Genomic DNA, 17,846 nt, shown 5'->3' on the forward strand with positions numbered 1-17,846 from the left:
CTGCATACAATCTAAGTCATTTTATTCTAAACAAAACCTTGATAAATAACTTCTGATTAGTCACCTTTAGCATCAAACCTTGCTATGGTCATAAGAAATCAGCAAGCATTCAGGCTGCAACTAAAGCTAAGAGATGCAAGATGACTTTGTACTCAAACATTGCCTCAATAAGAATAATTTACGTTGAAAGCAGTTCTATAATTGTGTATGACAGAAATCAGTTGCATCATGGACGAAAAATAGCTACAGTACTTCAGAAAAAAAGGTCTTCAATTTTTAAGCCTGGGCACAAGCAAGTTAGTACATGACCACATGATTTTACTTTAAATTTCACTTTGGAGGAATTGCAAACATGTTGCCTCGAAACACTTTTGAATCTAGACCAAAAAAGACCAAAACTAGAAACCCAGTAAAGAGGACGGGCATAAATCCTTATTTTTAGGCCCAGATGAGAGGCAACCATGCAGGTGAATCCAAGTTTTCACAGAGGAAGTATGGTAATAGTATGGACAATATACCTCAGTTATCACGGAAGTAAAAAAGTCTAGGAAATCTCAAATTATAAATGCTATTAGAACTGCTAGGTCCAATGGATGATGTGTGTGCTTGTCATGTGGTTTATATTAACAACACTAGTCTTTCTGCGTATGCCAAAACAAGCAGGTTTGTGGTTACTGACCACTTCTGTGACCACAGGTAATGCAAACACATTTACGTTGTGCTATTTAGTACACACTGACTCATACATACACTCACACAACATGAGGCAGAAGATTGCAATAACTAGGATTTTATTTGACCAAAGAAGAAAAACTTATCAGAGAGGACTTGACTGAGGCATTCCAAACTTTTAAGATTTTAGTCAATCCACACCGGCCTGCAAACTGGTTTTAAATGTGACGGGGTAACAGAGCTATGCTAACCAGTTTCTAACCATGGTGGGCTAGATCACATGTATATACATTTTCAAACTTGGTTTGACCTCCTCTGTGGTGTCCAGCTGCGTAACCGTGGAGTCCCATTAAGGATGAGGGCTGAGAGAGACAGAATCAGTACCTATGCTTCAGAATGTACGGATAGGTTTACACTGGAAACACGATAGTGGCACTGGAGCTGTGCCACTGTAGCATTTTTAGTGTAGACACTACAGTGACAGAAGGGGTTCTTCTGTCATCACAGTAACGCCATCTCTCCTAGAGGAAATAGATTGGTCGATGGAAAAATCCCATCTACACTGGGACTTAGGTTGGCTTAGTTACGTTGCACAGGGCAGAACATTTTTCACAGCCTTGAGCATTGTAGTTAAGCCAACCTAATTTCATAGCACTAATCATCCCTAAAATGAATATTTGCAAGAGTCTGGATGGACTTTTATCCCCTATATGCACAGCACACACTGCAGAGCTGGCCAGGGGAATAGTAGGTTTTAAGGGGTTTTGGAAGGGGTAAGGTTTTGTTTGTTTTTGCCTGCTGAGACTTCAGCTATTGGTCGCTGTTGAAAGAAAGAAACTGGACTTGATGGACAACTAGTTTTATTCAGCAGGGCAAATCCTATATTCCTTTGATGTCAAATTATAGTGTATCCCTTGACATGCATACCAAATACCCTCTCTCAGGGCCTATTCACCTGTTGCTGCACAAGATGTTTACATGGTAACTCATTAATGCATATATGAATTTTACACGTAAATCCCCTGCACACTGATAGAAAAAAAACAGTAGCTAAGTGCTGTACAAATATTTTATCTGGAAAACTGAAATAGCAAAATTAGACTAGTGTCACTTTTAAAACTACAGTGCTAACAATTTCAGACAGATTTTCACTCCTTGAACTTTTAATCAGATCTCAAAATAAAACTTGTCACTTTCTTTAGACAGACGTGAATTTTTTGAGACAAAGTTTCGTGGATTTGTGATACTTGGTCACATTATTTTTCTTTTGGCTAGTACAAAATGCAATGCAATAGAGCTTAAGATAACTTTTCAGTTTTAGTTTTGGCTTTGCTGCATGCATTCAGATTACAATATGACTGAACGGATACAAAATCTCACAAACCAAAACTGTGGTGTTTCACAGCGGTCTAAGAAAGGATGATTTTTCTACTTCAAAAAGTACAAGGAGAAATATTTACAAAGCAATAACTAGCAAAATGCCATAAATGGAGATTTTCACTTTCTGAAGCTGAATAGCTATCCTAGGGAACTGAAAACTAAATTCACTCTTCCTCATGTCAATTCTATAACAGGATCTCCAATTTTAACGTTGTACATATATGTCAAACATACAAAAAGGCAGTGGATGTAATGGCTATGTTGGAGTTCAGGACTTGCAACTCAAGCTAGCAATAGAAGTATTTTATGTCAGGTGCTATTTTAATCAAACATCTTCTTGTGTTTTAAATTTGAAAATCCTTACAAGTTAATCCCATGATTGAGCTACTCAGTAAGTCCAACCACTCCTGTGGCAAGACAAGTCTTTATGAACTAAATCTGTTAGTAGAAAGCTGAACTGCTGCAGAGCAAGTGCTAATAACCTCATTACCCACTGGGGGCTATGCAGACAGTACGGCACAGAATCCAAACAAAGGATGCATAAAAATCACTTACAAGGTTTTAAAACTGGTGCCCTGCAAAGCAGAAATTCATCTGAAATAAGGAAAGACGTTATTACACATATTGGCTTCAGTTTACGTTATTTTCTTTTTGAGCATGATTAAAGTGAAGGTGAATCAGTGCTGAAACATAACCATACATTCTTTATAGTAATATTCACTGACATTTTATTTGTATGAAACTTCACCACTCAGACCAAAAAGACTAACATGAAGTGTAGCTTCTCACTTCAGACACTGAAAAACATTTTAAATGTTCTGCCACCTGTTTTGGGATCTGAAACTTACTATATCAATCAATTGATTGACTTCCCCTCTCACATTAAGCTAGCTAGAAGGCTTGTGATGAACAATTCTTTTAAAAAGGCATGCTTTAAATTGGTCATTGCCACTTTCATGTTCCATGCTTCGCACATAAATAATACATTAATCACCCTTCAATGAGCCAAAGAAAGGACAAAAACAAGATCTGATTAGCAGAGTCTACTTGACTCACCCATTATCCTACTTAGTGCTGCAGTTCTTGTGGGCGATTCGCTGAGACCCTCAATCCCACTGTACAGCGAATGAGAAATTCTACGTTCCCTGTCATCCAGTATAGTGTCTATAGGCAGCTCTGGCCCAGGAGGGCTTCCAGGTGACTCCAACTGCATAGAGAGAGGAAAATCAGCACTGAAGTCCATTTAACAGCATGGGGGGACGATAACAACTTGCCTAAGGCCTGGACCCGGCTGGGCACCAAATGCGCTAGAACTTTTCATCCCGGACCCAAAATAATTTGCAGTGACAGCTCTGCTTAATGACCAACTTTCCATGACACTTTACACTGCACCTCCCATGGTGCCTTGTCAGATTTCAATCGTTTCAACAGAAAATATGTAGACAAAAAACATCACATTTTGGTCTACCTTTGCAGCATAATTCCTGAAATGTACAGTTTGCATGTTTCAATATTATCTGACAAACAACTTGGCCTCTTTCACACATTGATAGGTTGTCAGGACAAGACTCCTTCAAGCAGAGGAGAACAGGGAACTCCATTTGGAATTGGGCCTCTGACCCTTTTTGAAATGGTGAAATTTGCTTTTGTACATAATTATCATGGGATCCCACATGAAAATCCCTGTTGTACACATTAGTATTGACATACATGAAAACCTGCTGTTTATGATAAAGTCTTTGCTCAGACTTTTCCCCTTAGGGTAAAGAGATTTCACATGCCCATCAAATCTGTGAATGTCCCATGTTTTCAGGGCCTTTTGCGGCATCCCTGTCAGTTTCACAACAATCAGCATTTCCAAAACCCGACAGGTCCCTTACACAGCCAAGAGTCCTCTGTCCAGCATGAGTCCTCAAGACAGAACTCCACTCATGTATGAAAAACCAGATCCCCTATGTGGTGCAGAAGGATGTTGATTGGTCATGCAAATAGGGGGAGAAAGAACAAACACCATTTCTCTCCCCCTCTCCCAGCTGTCCTTCATCAGAACTGTCTAGTGTGTGTCTGGAGGGTGCCCCTGTGTTTTCTCTGGGAGAATCTAGTCACCTCTCTTCCTATATGCACAGAATAGATTTTCAGAAAGAAGAAAAAATAGGTTTTCCTCAATGTACTAAAGAGAATCAGACTTCAGGGGAAAGCAAAGCTCTTATAGGGTGAAATAAATACAATTTTGACATCATCTAAGGCAGCGATACTCGGACTGAGGCTCCCAAGCTGCAAGTGGCTCTTCAATGTGTCTCTGGCAGCTCTCAGTAGCACATGATATTAAAGCACTGTGTGATTTAATTATTAACCACTCTAAAAAAGAAAAGGAGTACTTGTGGCACCTTAGAGACTAACCAATTTATTTGAGCATAAACTTTCGTGAGCTACAGCTCACTTCATCGGATGCATACCGTGGAAACTGCAGCAGACTTTATATATACACAGAGAATATGAAACAATACCTCCTCCCACCCCACTGTCCTGCTGGTAATAGCTTATCTAAAGTGATCATCAGGTGGGCCATTTCCAGCACAAATCCAGGTTTTCTCACCCTCCACCCTCCCACACAAATTCACTCTCCTGCTGATGATAGCCCATCCAAAGTGACGACTCTTTACACAATGTGCATGACAATCAAGTTGGGCTATTTCCTGCACAAATCCAGGTTTTCTCACATCCCCCCCACCCCCATACACACACAAACTCACTCTCCTGCTGGTAATAGCTCATCCAAACTGACCACTCTCCAAGTTTAAGTCCAAGTTAAACCAGACCATCGGGGGGGGGGGGGGGGAGGAAAAAACAAGAGGACACAGGCTACCTTGCATAATGACTTAGCAGGAAATAGCCCAACTTGATTGTCATGCACATTGTGTAAAGAGTTGTCACTTTGGATGGGCTATCACCAGCAGGAGAGTGAATTTTTGTGGGGGGGGTGGAGGGTGAGAAAACCTGGATTTGTGCTGGAAATGGCCCACCTGATGATCACTTTAGATAAGCTATTACCAGCAGGACAGTGGGGTGGGAGGAGGTATTGTTTCATATTCTCTATGTATATATAAAGTCTGCTGCAGTTTCCACGGTATGCATCCGATGAAGTGAGCTGTAGCTCACGAAAGCTTATGCTCAAATAAATTGGTTAGTCTCTAAGGTGCCACAAGTACTCCTTTTCTTTTTGCGAATACAGACTAACACGGCTGTTACTCTGTAACCACTCTAAGTTATTAACCAATCAGGATGCTTTTGCTGTGTTATTAATCAACTGTAATTGATAAAATAATACGTGGTCAGTCATTTTGCTGTGAGAATAATATGACTAGATAGTATGATAGTAAATGAAACAATGAATTCACACTAATGTGGCTCTTTCGGGTAATGTTGATCACTGATTTCGCTCCTGAACCACTGAGGTCTGAGTACCACTGATCTAGGTGCAACAGCATCTCTGTTAGCCTCTCTGCTGAGACTTCCACTAAGGGTCCCAGGAGTGATATGAACACATGTCCACAAGGGAACCAGTTGAGACTTCCAACTTGTTTCACTTAGGCTAATAACCACAGACATGAAAGACTTCATCTCCCATTATCCAATTCCTGAACTGTCCAATCACTCTGCTTACTGAGCTTTTTTGAGGTGCCTGAACCAGTCATTTGGATCCTTGTAGTTACTGATAACTGAGTGATGATGGGTATTTTGGACAAAATGTCAACCCTCAGCTTAGCTATTAAATTAATTCCCAGATCCCCTGAGGAGAAATTCTGATGAACTAATACAGCAAAAATAATTGCGTTGTTTTGTAATCATTTAGGGCATCAAAGGTCAGTATGTTTTGGCCATTTTATCTAAAGCTATGTTTAGAAGTCAATGCACAATATTGTTATATGAATCCTTTAGCATATAAATATCTCATGATCTATCAAAATACACTAGTGCCCAGATTCTGCAAGGTACTGAATTAGGGTTGTCAAGCAATTAAAAAATTAATCTCGATTAATTGTTCTGTTAAACAATAAGAGAATACCATTTATTTAAATATTTTGGATTTTTTCTACATTTTCAAATATATTGTTTTCAATTATAATACAGAATACGAAATGCATAGTGCTCACTCTATATTTATTTTTTATTACAAATATTTGCACCGTAAAAAGCAAAAGAAATAGTATTTTTTCAATTCACCTAATACAAGTACTGTAGTGCAATCTCTTTATCATGAAAGTTGAACTTACAAATGTAGAAATATGTACAAAAAAACTGCATTAAAACAAAAACAATGTAAATCTTTAGCATGTACAAGTTCACTTAGTCCTACTACTTGTTCAGCCAATCGCTCAAGCAAGTTTGTTTACATTTTCAAAAGATAATACTGCCTTCTTCTTGTTTACAATGTCACCTGAAAGTGAGAACAGACATTCGCATGGCACTGCTGTAACCGGCGTCGCAAGATAATTACATACCAGATGCGCTAAAGATTCCTATGCCCCTTCACGCTTCAACCACCATTCCAGAGGACAAGCATCCATGCTGATGACAGATTCTGCTTGATAATGATCCAAAGCAATGTGGACTGACACATGTTCATTTTCAACATCATGAGTCAGATGCCACCTACAGAAGGTTGATTTTCCTTTTTTGTGGTTTGGGTTCTGTAGTTTCTGCATCAGAGTGTTGCTCGTTTAAGACTTTTGAAAGCATGCTCCACACCTCATCCCCCTCAGATTTTGGAAGGCACTTCAGATTCTTAAACCTTGATTTGAGTGCTGTAGCTATATTTAGAAATCTCTCATCGGTACCTTCCTTCCGTTTTGACAAATCTGCAGTGAAAGTGTTCTTAAACTAACATGTGCTGGGTCATCATCCAAGACTGCTATAACATGAAATACATGGCAGAATACGGGTGAAACAGAGCAAGAGACATACAATTCTCCCCCAAGAAGTTTAGTCACAAAGTAATGATTGCATTTTTTTTAACGAGCATCAGCAGCATAGAAACATGTCCTCTGGAATAGTGGCTGAAGCATGAAGGGGCATACGACCGTTTAGCATATCTGGCATGTAAATACCTTGAAATGCCGGCTACAAAAATTGCCATGCGAATGCCTGTTCTCACTTTCAGGTGACATCGTAAATAAGAAATGGGCAGCACTGTCTCTTGTAAGGTAAACAAATTCATTTGTCTTAGCGATTGGCTATACAAGAAGTAGGACTGAGTGAACTTGTAGGCTCTAAAGTTTTACACTGTTTTGTTTTTGAGTGCAGTTATGTAACAAAAAAAAGTCTACATTTGTAAATTGCACTTTCACTATAAAGAGATCGCACTACAGTACTTTTTATTTTTACAGTTCAAATACTTGTAATCAAAAATAATAATAGTGAGCACTGTACACTTTGTATTCTGTGTTGTAATTGAAATCAATATATTTAATAATGTAGAAAAACATCCAAAAATATTTAATAAATTTCCATTGGCATTCTACTGTTTAACAGCGTGATTTAAACCACGATTAATGTTTTAATCATGAGAATTAACTGCTATTAATGCTTTCTACACTGCCCTATACTGAATGCTTCCCAGAAGATTTGGGGCATACTGCAATGCCTTGGAAGTCACCAAGCACTGAGAGTACTCAGCACTTCTCAGGAATAGTCTCTAAAGGAAGAAGAACAGTTTGTACTTTCACAACTTAAAATAATAAGCAACATTTTTAAATAGCTCCCCATTATGATTCATACTATTCAAATTTCTAGCATGACAAAGCAATTTATGCTATTAAAGTCTTTAAATAAAATCTGCTTCAAGAGCTACAAAGCATTCAACTACAATCTTCACAAGAGAGGCTTTGAAGTCAACCCAATGGGCTAACATCATATGACATTTGGTGACTGGCTCCATGCCAGGAACACAGAGTGGGTGGGCATTTGAGAAATTCATTGCATTCCGAAGATGATGACCACAAAGACCAGAGTCAGAGGTCATACGTCTGTAAAATTATTATTTCTGTTCTAAGCTATCATCTGTTTAATATAAATGAGATATTTAATGAAGTTCCAAATTGTGGACTTATCTTTCCCAGTTTGATAAGCACTGGGGAGATCCTGCATTGAAGGGTCAACACAATTGCAATTGGAGGCACGTCAAGCTGCAGAAGAATAATAAACTTGCAGTGCAAGTGAATTAGACTCACTAAGGTTTAAATTGTGAAATGAGGATTTGTTTTATTAGGTTTTTTTAAATTGCAGATTACAAGTGGCAGCTTTACTAAAAAGTAAATTAAACAATATTCTAAGCCTCTGATGCAAAGAAATCAAAGGCAAATTTGGGAAGAATAAAAATGTTAAAATTTGAAATGCTGTAAAAAAATACATAGAGTGTTCAGGAATTTAACTTCCATGCCAATTATATTCAAAGATGAACTAATCTTTATTTCACTTTGTTAAAAGAAAGTGTGAAAATGAGTCTAAATAGATTAGTAAACTTATGCAATCAAATGATTTATTTTCCCAGAAAGATAGCCCTGTATCCCTGAGTTCAAGTAACAAATGTCTAGCTTTTTACTCAACTGTATAATGTAACCATTTTCCATGTGACAACGAAGCTCTAAAGACAACTATCAAACTCCCCTGAGAGACAATCCCAACAGATTTTTAGAAAGATACACGAAGAAAGTTTAGAACCATAGAGAAATTCATAGAAATTCACACCAGGTAGGCTGATAAGCTGCAGTGTGCATAAATAATAAACAACAAGATCATTGTGTTTAGATGGTTGTGCTTTGTAACAGGAACCATGTATTTTACTATTTTCATGGGAAAGAGTTTTTTCAGTTTCTAATTAGAATCTCAAATGAGAGATCTAAATAAAGACATCAACAGTCAGCTACACAAATATTTAACAAAAGATACAATGCCTTTTCTACAGTAACAAAAACTGGATGGGAGGTACACAAAGGGCTTTTCAATAAATCTTTTGTCTACCCTTGTTTCAGGAAAGTTTGTGTAAAAAAAATATGTCAAAGTTGGAGTAAATGCTGCTAGCAAGACAAAGCAATGGACAGTAAAAGCAACAGTACAGTAAAAATGAAGAGCTGTTTTTCCTGATAGGTGGCTTCATTCCCTCCTAAACTGGTTTCGTTGCTATCTTGGCATTATTTAACTTGATTAACAGATAAAGGGCAGCTAATGTAAACAAAATCTTACAAGCTTCCCATTTTCAATAAAGGCATGACTATGAAGGCTAGCGTCTCACAAAAATGCTACTGGCTCCCATCATTTTGCCTCAATGATTACTGGTAGCAGCAGCATCGCTCGATGGTTCCACCGTTGTGCACTAGTACTAAACTACAATGGGCTGCATTAACCAAACCATCTCAGAATCACAAGCAAAATGTTCCACGCTGCAGGTTGTCTTCATCTTAAGGGAGTCAGGTTTTGGTTGTTTTTTTTAAACTAAGAATGAGGATCTCCATCATGGCCCTTTATCACTCAGATGAGAACCAGCTGGTTGCTAAAAACTATGTGCACTATCTGCTCCTTATCTGGACGATAAAAGAACAACTAACTTGGTCCCTGTCAATATCTTCCCATGTGAAGTTATGACCATAAGTATGTGAAAGGTTATCTGCCGCCAAAATATTAATCTGTATAAGGGATGAAATCAAATTTCAGATCATGCATCTTTATAAATGGAACAATCATCCAGCTCTCTCATTCCCATTCAGAACGTAATTTATCAAAACTCTGATTGACATGAAAGCATTTGTGGTTTTAGAGAAGAGGCTATAGAAATTTGTTAAATAGAGCACTGCATTCTAACTTCACGAGACTTAAATTCCTTTCTGCTGCACAAAATTATTCTCCAAGCTTTCTTCTTCCCTTCTCTTCTGCTTTTTGTAGGCTAATGTGTCCAAATTACTCAGACCTCCTTTCCCAACACAGTTCCTTTCAGAATACTACTGCCAAAATTAAATAGGTTTTTGATTGTTAACATCTAATTTAGCCTCCCAAACCAGGTACAAACTTGTAAAATGGGAAAACTTAAGCAATGGCCGGTGAGGAGGTTAATTCTGGTTTGTGTGCTATTAATTATTTTATATAGAAAGTGCTGTTGGTGTCCACAGCACTGTGCCACTGATTCAGTGTACCAAAGAAATAACACATCTCTTCCCCAACCAACTTACTTAATAAAGCCACGGCCAGTATAACATAAAACCACACACAGAATGGCGCAAGTGCATCCAGCTGGAACGTTTTGCAGAAAAAGTTGCACCATAGGTTTAGGAGGTTTCTTTGGAAGTTTCTTGGGTTTCGTTTTTTAAAAATCAGCGATGGGTTGGAGCTTGGCAGGCATGTAGTGATATTCTGTTTCAGGCATAAGAAAAATGTGGGTGAAAGAGATAAAGGGAGTAGACAGAAGAAAAGGACTGGGCAGAAAGAAGGAAATAGAAGGAGGTGTGGGATGGAATTATGAAGAGATGTGAAGATGAGGATTTGGAGTACACCATGCCCATAATTTACTTTTCAATATTTCCAGATATGTTTGGAGCTTGGATACTTGGGCAGATTTTTTACTGGCTTAACTATTTTTAAGAAATTGGCTGTTCTATTTGAGATATCTTTTCTGACACAGAATCAATAATTAGTGGCACTATCCACTCCAAGAGAGACTGGAGGTTGGAAAATGAATGTACTACATGTCTCAGTATGGCAACTAAAGTTAAATGCATTCACACATATACAAGTAGGAGGGCTAATTTGTTTGCCCTGTTTCTTCCCTCTATAATGCACCCAAATTATGTCAAAGTGATGAAGGAAAGTGAGTGGGACAGATGATCCAGTTCCCATCACTTTAGTGTTAAAATAGATGAAGACAGGGGCTTGCTATTGCTCTCTAGCTCTGAGCTGTGCTTTGTTCTGCATTCAGAAGCAGGAGGAAGAGAGATGAGCAGAGACACACAAAGGATTTAGGAGCATGGAAATCTACCAAACGTATTTTCCTTTGGCATGTTTGGAGCTGAGTCTCAAAAATTTCTCAAAAATACTTAATTGAACAAGTTAATTAGACTATGGAAACCTGTGTCTTATTGCAACGTGAGTGACCATGTACTGGTCTCCCTCCTGATAGCAGATATTCACCTAGCCCATACAATGAGTAATTCAGTGCCAGTGTGGGTATCTGTCATTGCAAGCTGTCCAGGATGGAGGGAGAGAAGGGAAATAGAGCTGGGTAAGTAATAATTCTTATTTTCTGGGCTCAATACATATGCCTAACAGCTGTGCTGATTTGGCGGGTGCTGGTGCTTGAGGGTTGTGCACGCATTATGGTGATACAGAAGCCAGCTGTCTGCCCATCCAGCACAATAATAATAATAATAAAAACCCTAATGTAAGGAGTCTGGCATTTCTTTTTACATCTTAGGCATCTCAATGATTTAACAAGAAATGACATGACAGAAGGCATCAATGTGCTAAGTGAGCAGAAAGCTGGCTGATAGATCATTAGAAACCTGCCAGCAGCTCCAGAAACCTTTATTAAATATAGCCAATACTAATTTTAAGACCAGCCTACTGCAAACTCTACCCATCTCTGCTACTGATGTTTGACACTGAGTACATCACCTAACCTTTCTGTGCCTCAGTTTTCCAGTATATGTGGGGGTCAATATAGAATACTAGTTATACCCAGGAGGGCTATTAGGCAGGTTGGGGAAGGATGCAAAACCATGCTCTGAAGTGTCCCTAGCCTCTGTTGCCAGAAGCTAGGAATGGGTGACAGGCGATGGATCGCTTGATGATTACCTGTTCTGTTCATTCCCTCTGAAGCACCTGTATTGGCCACTACTGGAAGACAGCATTCTGTGCTAGATGGACCATTGGTCTACCCAGTATGGCTGTTCTTATGTTATGTGTCACAGAATACCCCAAAATTGTCAATTTGATAACATAGATTTTAGCAAAAGATGTAACTTTATTAAATGTAATTAAAATACCAACAACCAGAAAAACCCAGAATGTTTGAAATATATACTCCTCATCTCTGGGCTAGCAACATACATGTAATATCAACGGCGTGATTTCACTTGAAATGGCTGAGATAGTAAACATGGGTTTGTAATGGTTTTGCAAGGTTTATAATGGAGATCTTGACAGACATTTAGCTACATGATTGTGCCCTGCCCCGTTGTAGAGCAGAGAAATTCAAACACCTGGCTTGGTTTGAAGTTTATTTAGAACAACAATCCTCTCTATGCTTATTTCAATATTTACTATATCAAAATTTACTTGAAAGCCTGGCTGGATTATACTCTATCTTCTGGTGAGTCAATGAAAACTGCTTCTAGAGATAATGCTTATTGCTTATTACTAAAGCAATAACAATATAGTAATGTTTTTTACCTTCTGGGAAGTTACACTGGTCTCTTTTGATTCTACTATGTTATATTTGACCTGTCAGTACAAATGATCCCCTCATTAGCACGTTGATGAATACAAAATGCGATGTTTATCTAGTTTTTACAGCAGTTATTGTAGCTTCATTTGCTTTATAAGCTTAGTGTGGCTCATGAACTGCTGGAGTTGTATAAAAATAATATGAATATGACAAAAGAAATATTTGAAAAAGCTTTCCAAACTGCTCTAATTAAGTAAGCTCAGAAATTAGAAATGTAAAGATGCTATTTAACTTAAATATCTAACTATCTGTCCCTTGTAGAACCATGGGACATTGGTCTATCAATCTTACTTCCATCCAATTCAATGGCCAAAATGTTATTTCATTCAGAGGAAACAGGATTAGGCCTTAGACAAATTCTGCTCTGAAAAGGGACTCTAAAATGTGCTATTCTACACTTCCACTTTATTCTCTCTATCCTTCTCTCTCCCCAGGCCCCCAACTCCAGATCAAATGACTAATTTTACAAGTAAAAATTTAACCATTAAAAACAATATTTACAAGAAATTAAAAATGGTTCAAAAAATGCAATAAGTAAGCTTCATGTACCCCAGTTGCTTAATATCAAACTGATTCTATCTTATTGCTAACAGCAGGCAGGGTTACAAGACAGAATCATGTAAGAACCCACCTTGATTTTCAACTTGCAAAATTGTTTACTGGGCTGTATTTGATGATACACAAGATGAAACATACATAATCTAGCTCCCTCCATCTTGTGTTGGCTCTGCAAGATTAACAGGAACATAAACTATTTTTTGTCACCAAAGTTGGCAGATACCACTCTAACACAGGGAATACAACCAGTCAAATAGGAAAGTGCAATTTTTACAGACACTCTTGAGAATACAAGCACACTTTCATTTTTGACCAGATTCTCCAAAAAGAAAGACAGACTGTCTTTTCTCTAATATTTTACTATGAGAAGAGGTAGAATTTTTCTTTATGACCACCTGGAAATGCAGAAGTCGACTCCTGAGGAAAATACTTTTTGAAGGACACCCTCCTTTGTATGAGTTGCATCATTCTAGGCCTTCACCATGCCATCTCTTCTGTTGTGTAGACTTGCTGGCATGTGGATGGTTTGTTTGGGACACAGCTCAGAACACTTTTCAACTAAAACTTTATCAAGGCTGCATAATGGTTAGGTGGCAGCTGGAGAGAGATTTCAGGAGGACACACTAGCCCACCAGAGAGTAATGTTCACCACTGTTGCTGACATAAGGTTTGCCACACTATAGGTTCATAAGTCTGGCAGCCAGAATCTTGCACAGTCCAAGAAATTGCCAATATCTGATGCTTCTCAGGTAGGAACATACTACCATAATTGTCAATTACTTAATGCTGTACATAAAGATGGGAGGAGGGATAGCTCAGTGGTTTGAGCATTGGCCTGCTAAACCCAGGGTTGAGAGTTCAATCCTTGAGGGGGCCATTTCGTGAAAAAATTGGGGATTGGTCCTGCTTTGAGCAGGGGGTTGGACTAGATGACCTCCTGAGGTCCCTTCCAACCCTGATATTCTATTCTATGATTCTATGATTCCCAGTCACTGTGGCCATCAGCTTGGGGTTTAAAGATTGGAGTGTTCCTAAATAAATAACAAAGGCAGTTTAGGGAGAGGATTGTGGGACCCACCTGAGAAGAGTTTTTGCTTTTCTTATTATGTTCTATTCAAGCGTGGGCACAGTGACTTTAAGCAACTGGGCCTGTATCTTTCCTACTGGGCAGGAAGGTCATTTTTTGGCCTGTGAAAGCTACGTTCCATCATATAAATACCACAGCCACCATGTTTTGCTTTTGGCAAGTGTGGTGAAAGTAAGCATTCCAGGACAAAACAGAAGCAGTCTCAAAAATCTTGCTTAAATACAGTTTACCAAGGTGCAAGCAGTGCCAATAACTGCACAACATCAAGCCAGGTAGGTCACCATGGTTCATCTCACTAGCCCACCAAGGAGTTGGGAAAGCTAAAAAACTGGTAAATGAGAGCCAAGTGGACACAACCCTCTCTCCCTCACAAGTACATTTTATTATATTTGTGTCAGGCATTAAGACGGGATTTCCAGGCTGGAAGCAGGAGAGACTCAGACTGAGTTTTGCTGTTGTTGCCATGTGACTTTTGTGTAGCAACCATGATGAATATCATATAGACCTAATCTTTTCTTAATCAGACCTCGTTCTAATGTAAGTGGGGAGACAAATCCGGCTGACTTAGACCAGGGCTGGATTTGCCTCATTATATTTCTAAAAATATTATCCAGACACATTTGCTAAGTCTCCATTAAGAATTGGCAGATTTCCTTCATATAGACCTTTTTATAAGGCCTGGGCCCTGTGTTACCCAAATTTAAAACATTTCATCCTCAGTATGTAAAAGCAGATAAAAAATTTGACAGCAGACAGAAATGGAAGACTTCCTGAAAAATTGCCGAGTGGGATTTCCCCCATCCCCAACAATTCTTCTGATTAGATAGGATAAGACCAATATACAAAGTCAGAATTCCTTCAGTGCTAATGAGATGAGAAAATTTGGATCCCTAAATATAAGAAATAATATGAACCTGTGGTGGTTTTCTCTCTAATAATCTATACTTCAGATGGCAAGAAGGCAGTTAACACTAAAATCATGCACTAATGAATGAGCCACTGGATCCAAATGCACTTAGTGTAATCAGTGTTATGTTCAAACATGGCTTTAAAATTTTAGATAGGTAGATAGATATTCTGCTACATAATATTATTTAATTTAGTGTCAAAGGTAAACTATTAGGCACCATGAAAAGAAATTAAAAATTTAAAATCAACATGTTTGATAAAACTTAAAAATATTTGAAAGTGATTTCCATCTTTATTTTTAGTTCTGGGTAAGTCCTGAATTCAAGATTCTTGTTTCCCCTGCAAAGACTGGGTATATGCTTAACTGGGGAGGTGGCACAATAATTCTGTTCTGATTGGGAATTTCAAATATGTGCTATTTTCAGTTTTATAGAAGCTTGCAGTAGAACTTGAAATTATTCTGTTTCCAATAGTGCACTAAAAAATTCACTCCATCCTAAAAGCTTCACACTTCACAAATTAAAAACAGAAAGACCATTAAATCTAAAGTATAAAAACATAAATTGCATTTGAGAAAAAATATTGCATAAACCCCCCTATACTCATATTGATAGTGTAATCCAATTACAAAATCAATGTACCTCTATGTAGTGTTTACTATTATTTATTGATAAATATGCTCAAAAAGAAATAATATACTCAAAAGAAATCAACTTCATTGTTCTGGTAATAAGTTTAATGGGTATAAAACTGAAATTGAAATAATTCCACACTACATTGTTATTGATTTTTAAGTACTATTTTCCTGGCCCCTAAGGAAGCATCAAATCTTCTATCAGCAAGAATATCCAAAAGTATTTAAAGCTTTCAGACACTAAATAAAGAGTGTATTCTTTACCTCATTGCATTTACTTATTCGTCTAGCTACAATAAGCTGAATCATTCCTCGTTTGTTTCCTTCTGTAGACATGGATCTTCTTAGGGTTTCCATAGCATCTTGGTTTGTCTTGCCTAATAATGATTCTCCATTTACAGCTATTAGCTGATCATTCACTCGAAGCCTGCCATCCTGGCAAGAGAAAAGGTAGCAATCAGTCACATAAAATAATGTGTTATAAAGGAACTTTATGTCTTTAGAAAAAAAAAACCCCAAACTTTTGCTTAATCCTAATAGTTTATGGCCAAATGAACACTGGTATAATAGCTTTTAAGCAGCCATTGTAGGAAGTGTATGTTCCAATCATTTATACATTTGCACTTCAAGCCATTATCATAATCTGTTTACCCAAATAGCATACTAATAGAAATGTGCCAGTGATTGCTTTCTTCCTTCCAGAGAGCCTTTAAAGGTTGTTTAAATCCTGAGACACACAAATATGTGAATCTGAGTAGCAATCTAAAAGCTACATTTGAGAGAGAAATTAGAAAATACGAGTTCAAATGAACACAGAAATCCCATTCTCCTCCTGAAAGCTGTGACCTAAATAGTGGGAAAACAAAGACAGATGGATATTCCTCTTACCTTAGACGCTGCTCCTCCATTAATAATGGACTTGACAAAGATTCCCAAATCCGCATGGTTTTCTTTTGACCGGTTACCTTTGACACTGACACCAAGACCAGCTGATCCAGAATCATTAAGTGGAACTTCAAATGTCAGGAATTCCCTGGTGCCATCAGGTGTAAGAACAAGATCTTCCTCCTCTGATTTCTGTCAGGAAAGGATTAGCATGGCATTATTTTAAAATGTTTTTTGCTCGCAATTGTCTTCTGGCTAACAGTTAACGTTAACAGTCTAACAGTTAACGTTAAAGAAACGTTCTTTAACTGCAATATCACAATATTTCCCATTGAAGTTCCATGGAGAAATCCAAATAAATTGGCTAGTCTCTAAGGTGCCACAAGTACTTCTTTTCTTCATGTTAATAGAGCATCTGGTATCACCTCCAGATGATTCCTAGAACCAGAGAGTGGAGAAAGTGCAGCCGCGTGCGCATATGCTTAACCCATCATTGGCTAGTAAAAAGTTTAAGGGCCATATATATGGAGCACTTTCAATACTGACACAAACCATTTTACTAGCCAGAGGAAAACTGTATTAGAAGTATTTAAATTATTATACTTTCTTACTTGCAAATACATATGGTATGTACAATAATTTAATCATCTGTGGTATTTATGTATTTTAAACCACAGGAGGAAACAAACAGCAGGAAGATAGATAAATATTACTCACTTGCCCCAATTTCTACATTTGGAATTATCAGTATTAAAATAAATGTCTTGAAAAATGTTACAGCTGAAATCAGCAACAGGAAACCTTTTTGCTCTTGGGTGCCAAAAAAACTGCACAGTCAAGGCTGGGCCCAATCACTATTTCCTTTCTTTTCTTGCTCAGCCCTGCACCACTGTTCTTACTTGCCACCCCTCTGGTCCCAGATTCCTTTGAATACATCCCATGCCTTCCTTTCTCCATTCACGAGCACAATTTTAGAAAATCCATCCCAAGGAACGACTATCCCAGCCAATGTCTCTAGACTGTGTGGCAGGCAGCTGCTCAGTGACACCCATCCACACTTCCTCTAAACTGTTCAACTGCAGGCAGCTGGCTTCCAACTTCACCGCCTGCTGAGATGAGGACAGCCCAAGCAACTACTCCAGTGGAGAGTTGGCTGCCTGCTGTTATGAGGGGCAGGGCCCCACTGAGCAGCCAGAACTGGAGCAGCATTCACATATCCGTGCAGGCAG

The 17,846-nt window shown here is 38.2% G+C and overlaps 1 protein-coding gene across 13 annotated transcripts in view; it reads right to left on the reverse strand.

Annotated features, from left to right (window-relative positions):
* Positions 1-17,846, reverse strand: part of PARD3 (par-3 family cell polarity regulator) — a 658,792-nt gene that overhangs the window by 197,770 nt on the left and 443,176 nt on the right. For 7 of the 13 annotated variants that reach the window (XM_084618459.1, XM_084618465.1, XM_084618467.1 and 4 more), the window contains 4 exons: positions 16,621-16,809; positions 15,997-16,167; positions 3,109-3,259; positions 2,608-2,646 (listed from right to left, as the gene is read on the reverse strand). In XM_084618459.1, the coding sequence (XP_084474585.1) occupies positions 2,608-2,646; positions 3,109-3,259; positions 15,997-16,167; positions 16,621-16,809 (550 nt within the window). The remainder of the gene's footprint in view (positions 1-2,607; positions 2,647-3,108; positions 3,260-15,996; positions 16,168-16,620; positions 16,810-17,846) is intronic. The other 6 variants (XM_084618461.1, XM_084618460.1, XM_084618462.1 and 3 more) reach the window with 1 other exon arrangement.

The sequence above is a fragment of the Lepidochelys olivacea genome (assembly GCF_965140295.1).
Source record: "Lepidochelys olivacea isolate rLepOli2 genome assembly, chromosome: 2".
In the NCBI taxonomy this organism is placed as follows: Eukaryota; Metazoa; Chordata; order Testudines; family Cheloniidae; genus Lepidochelys; species Lepidochelys olivacea.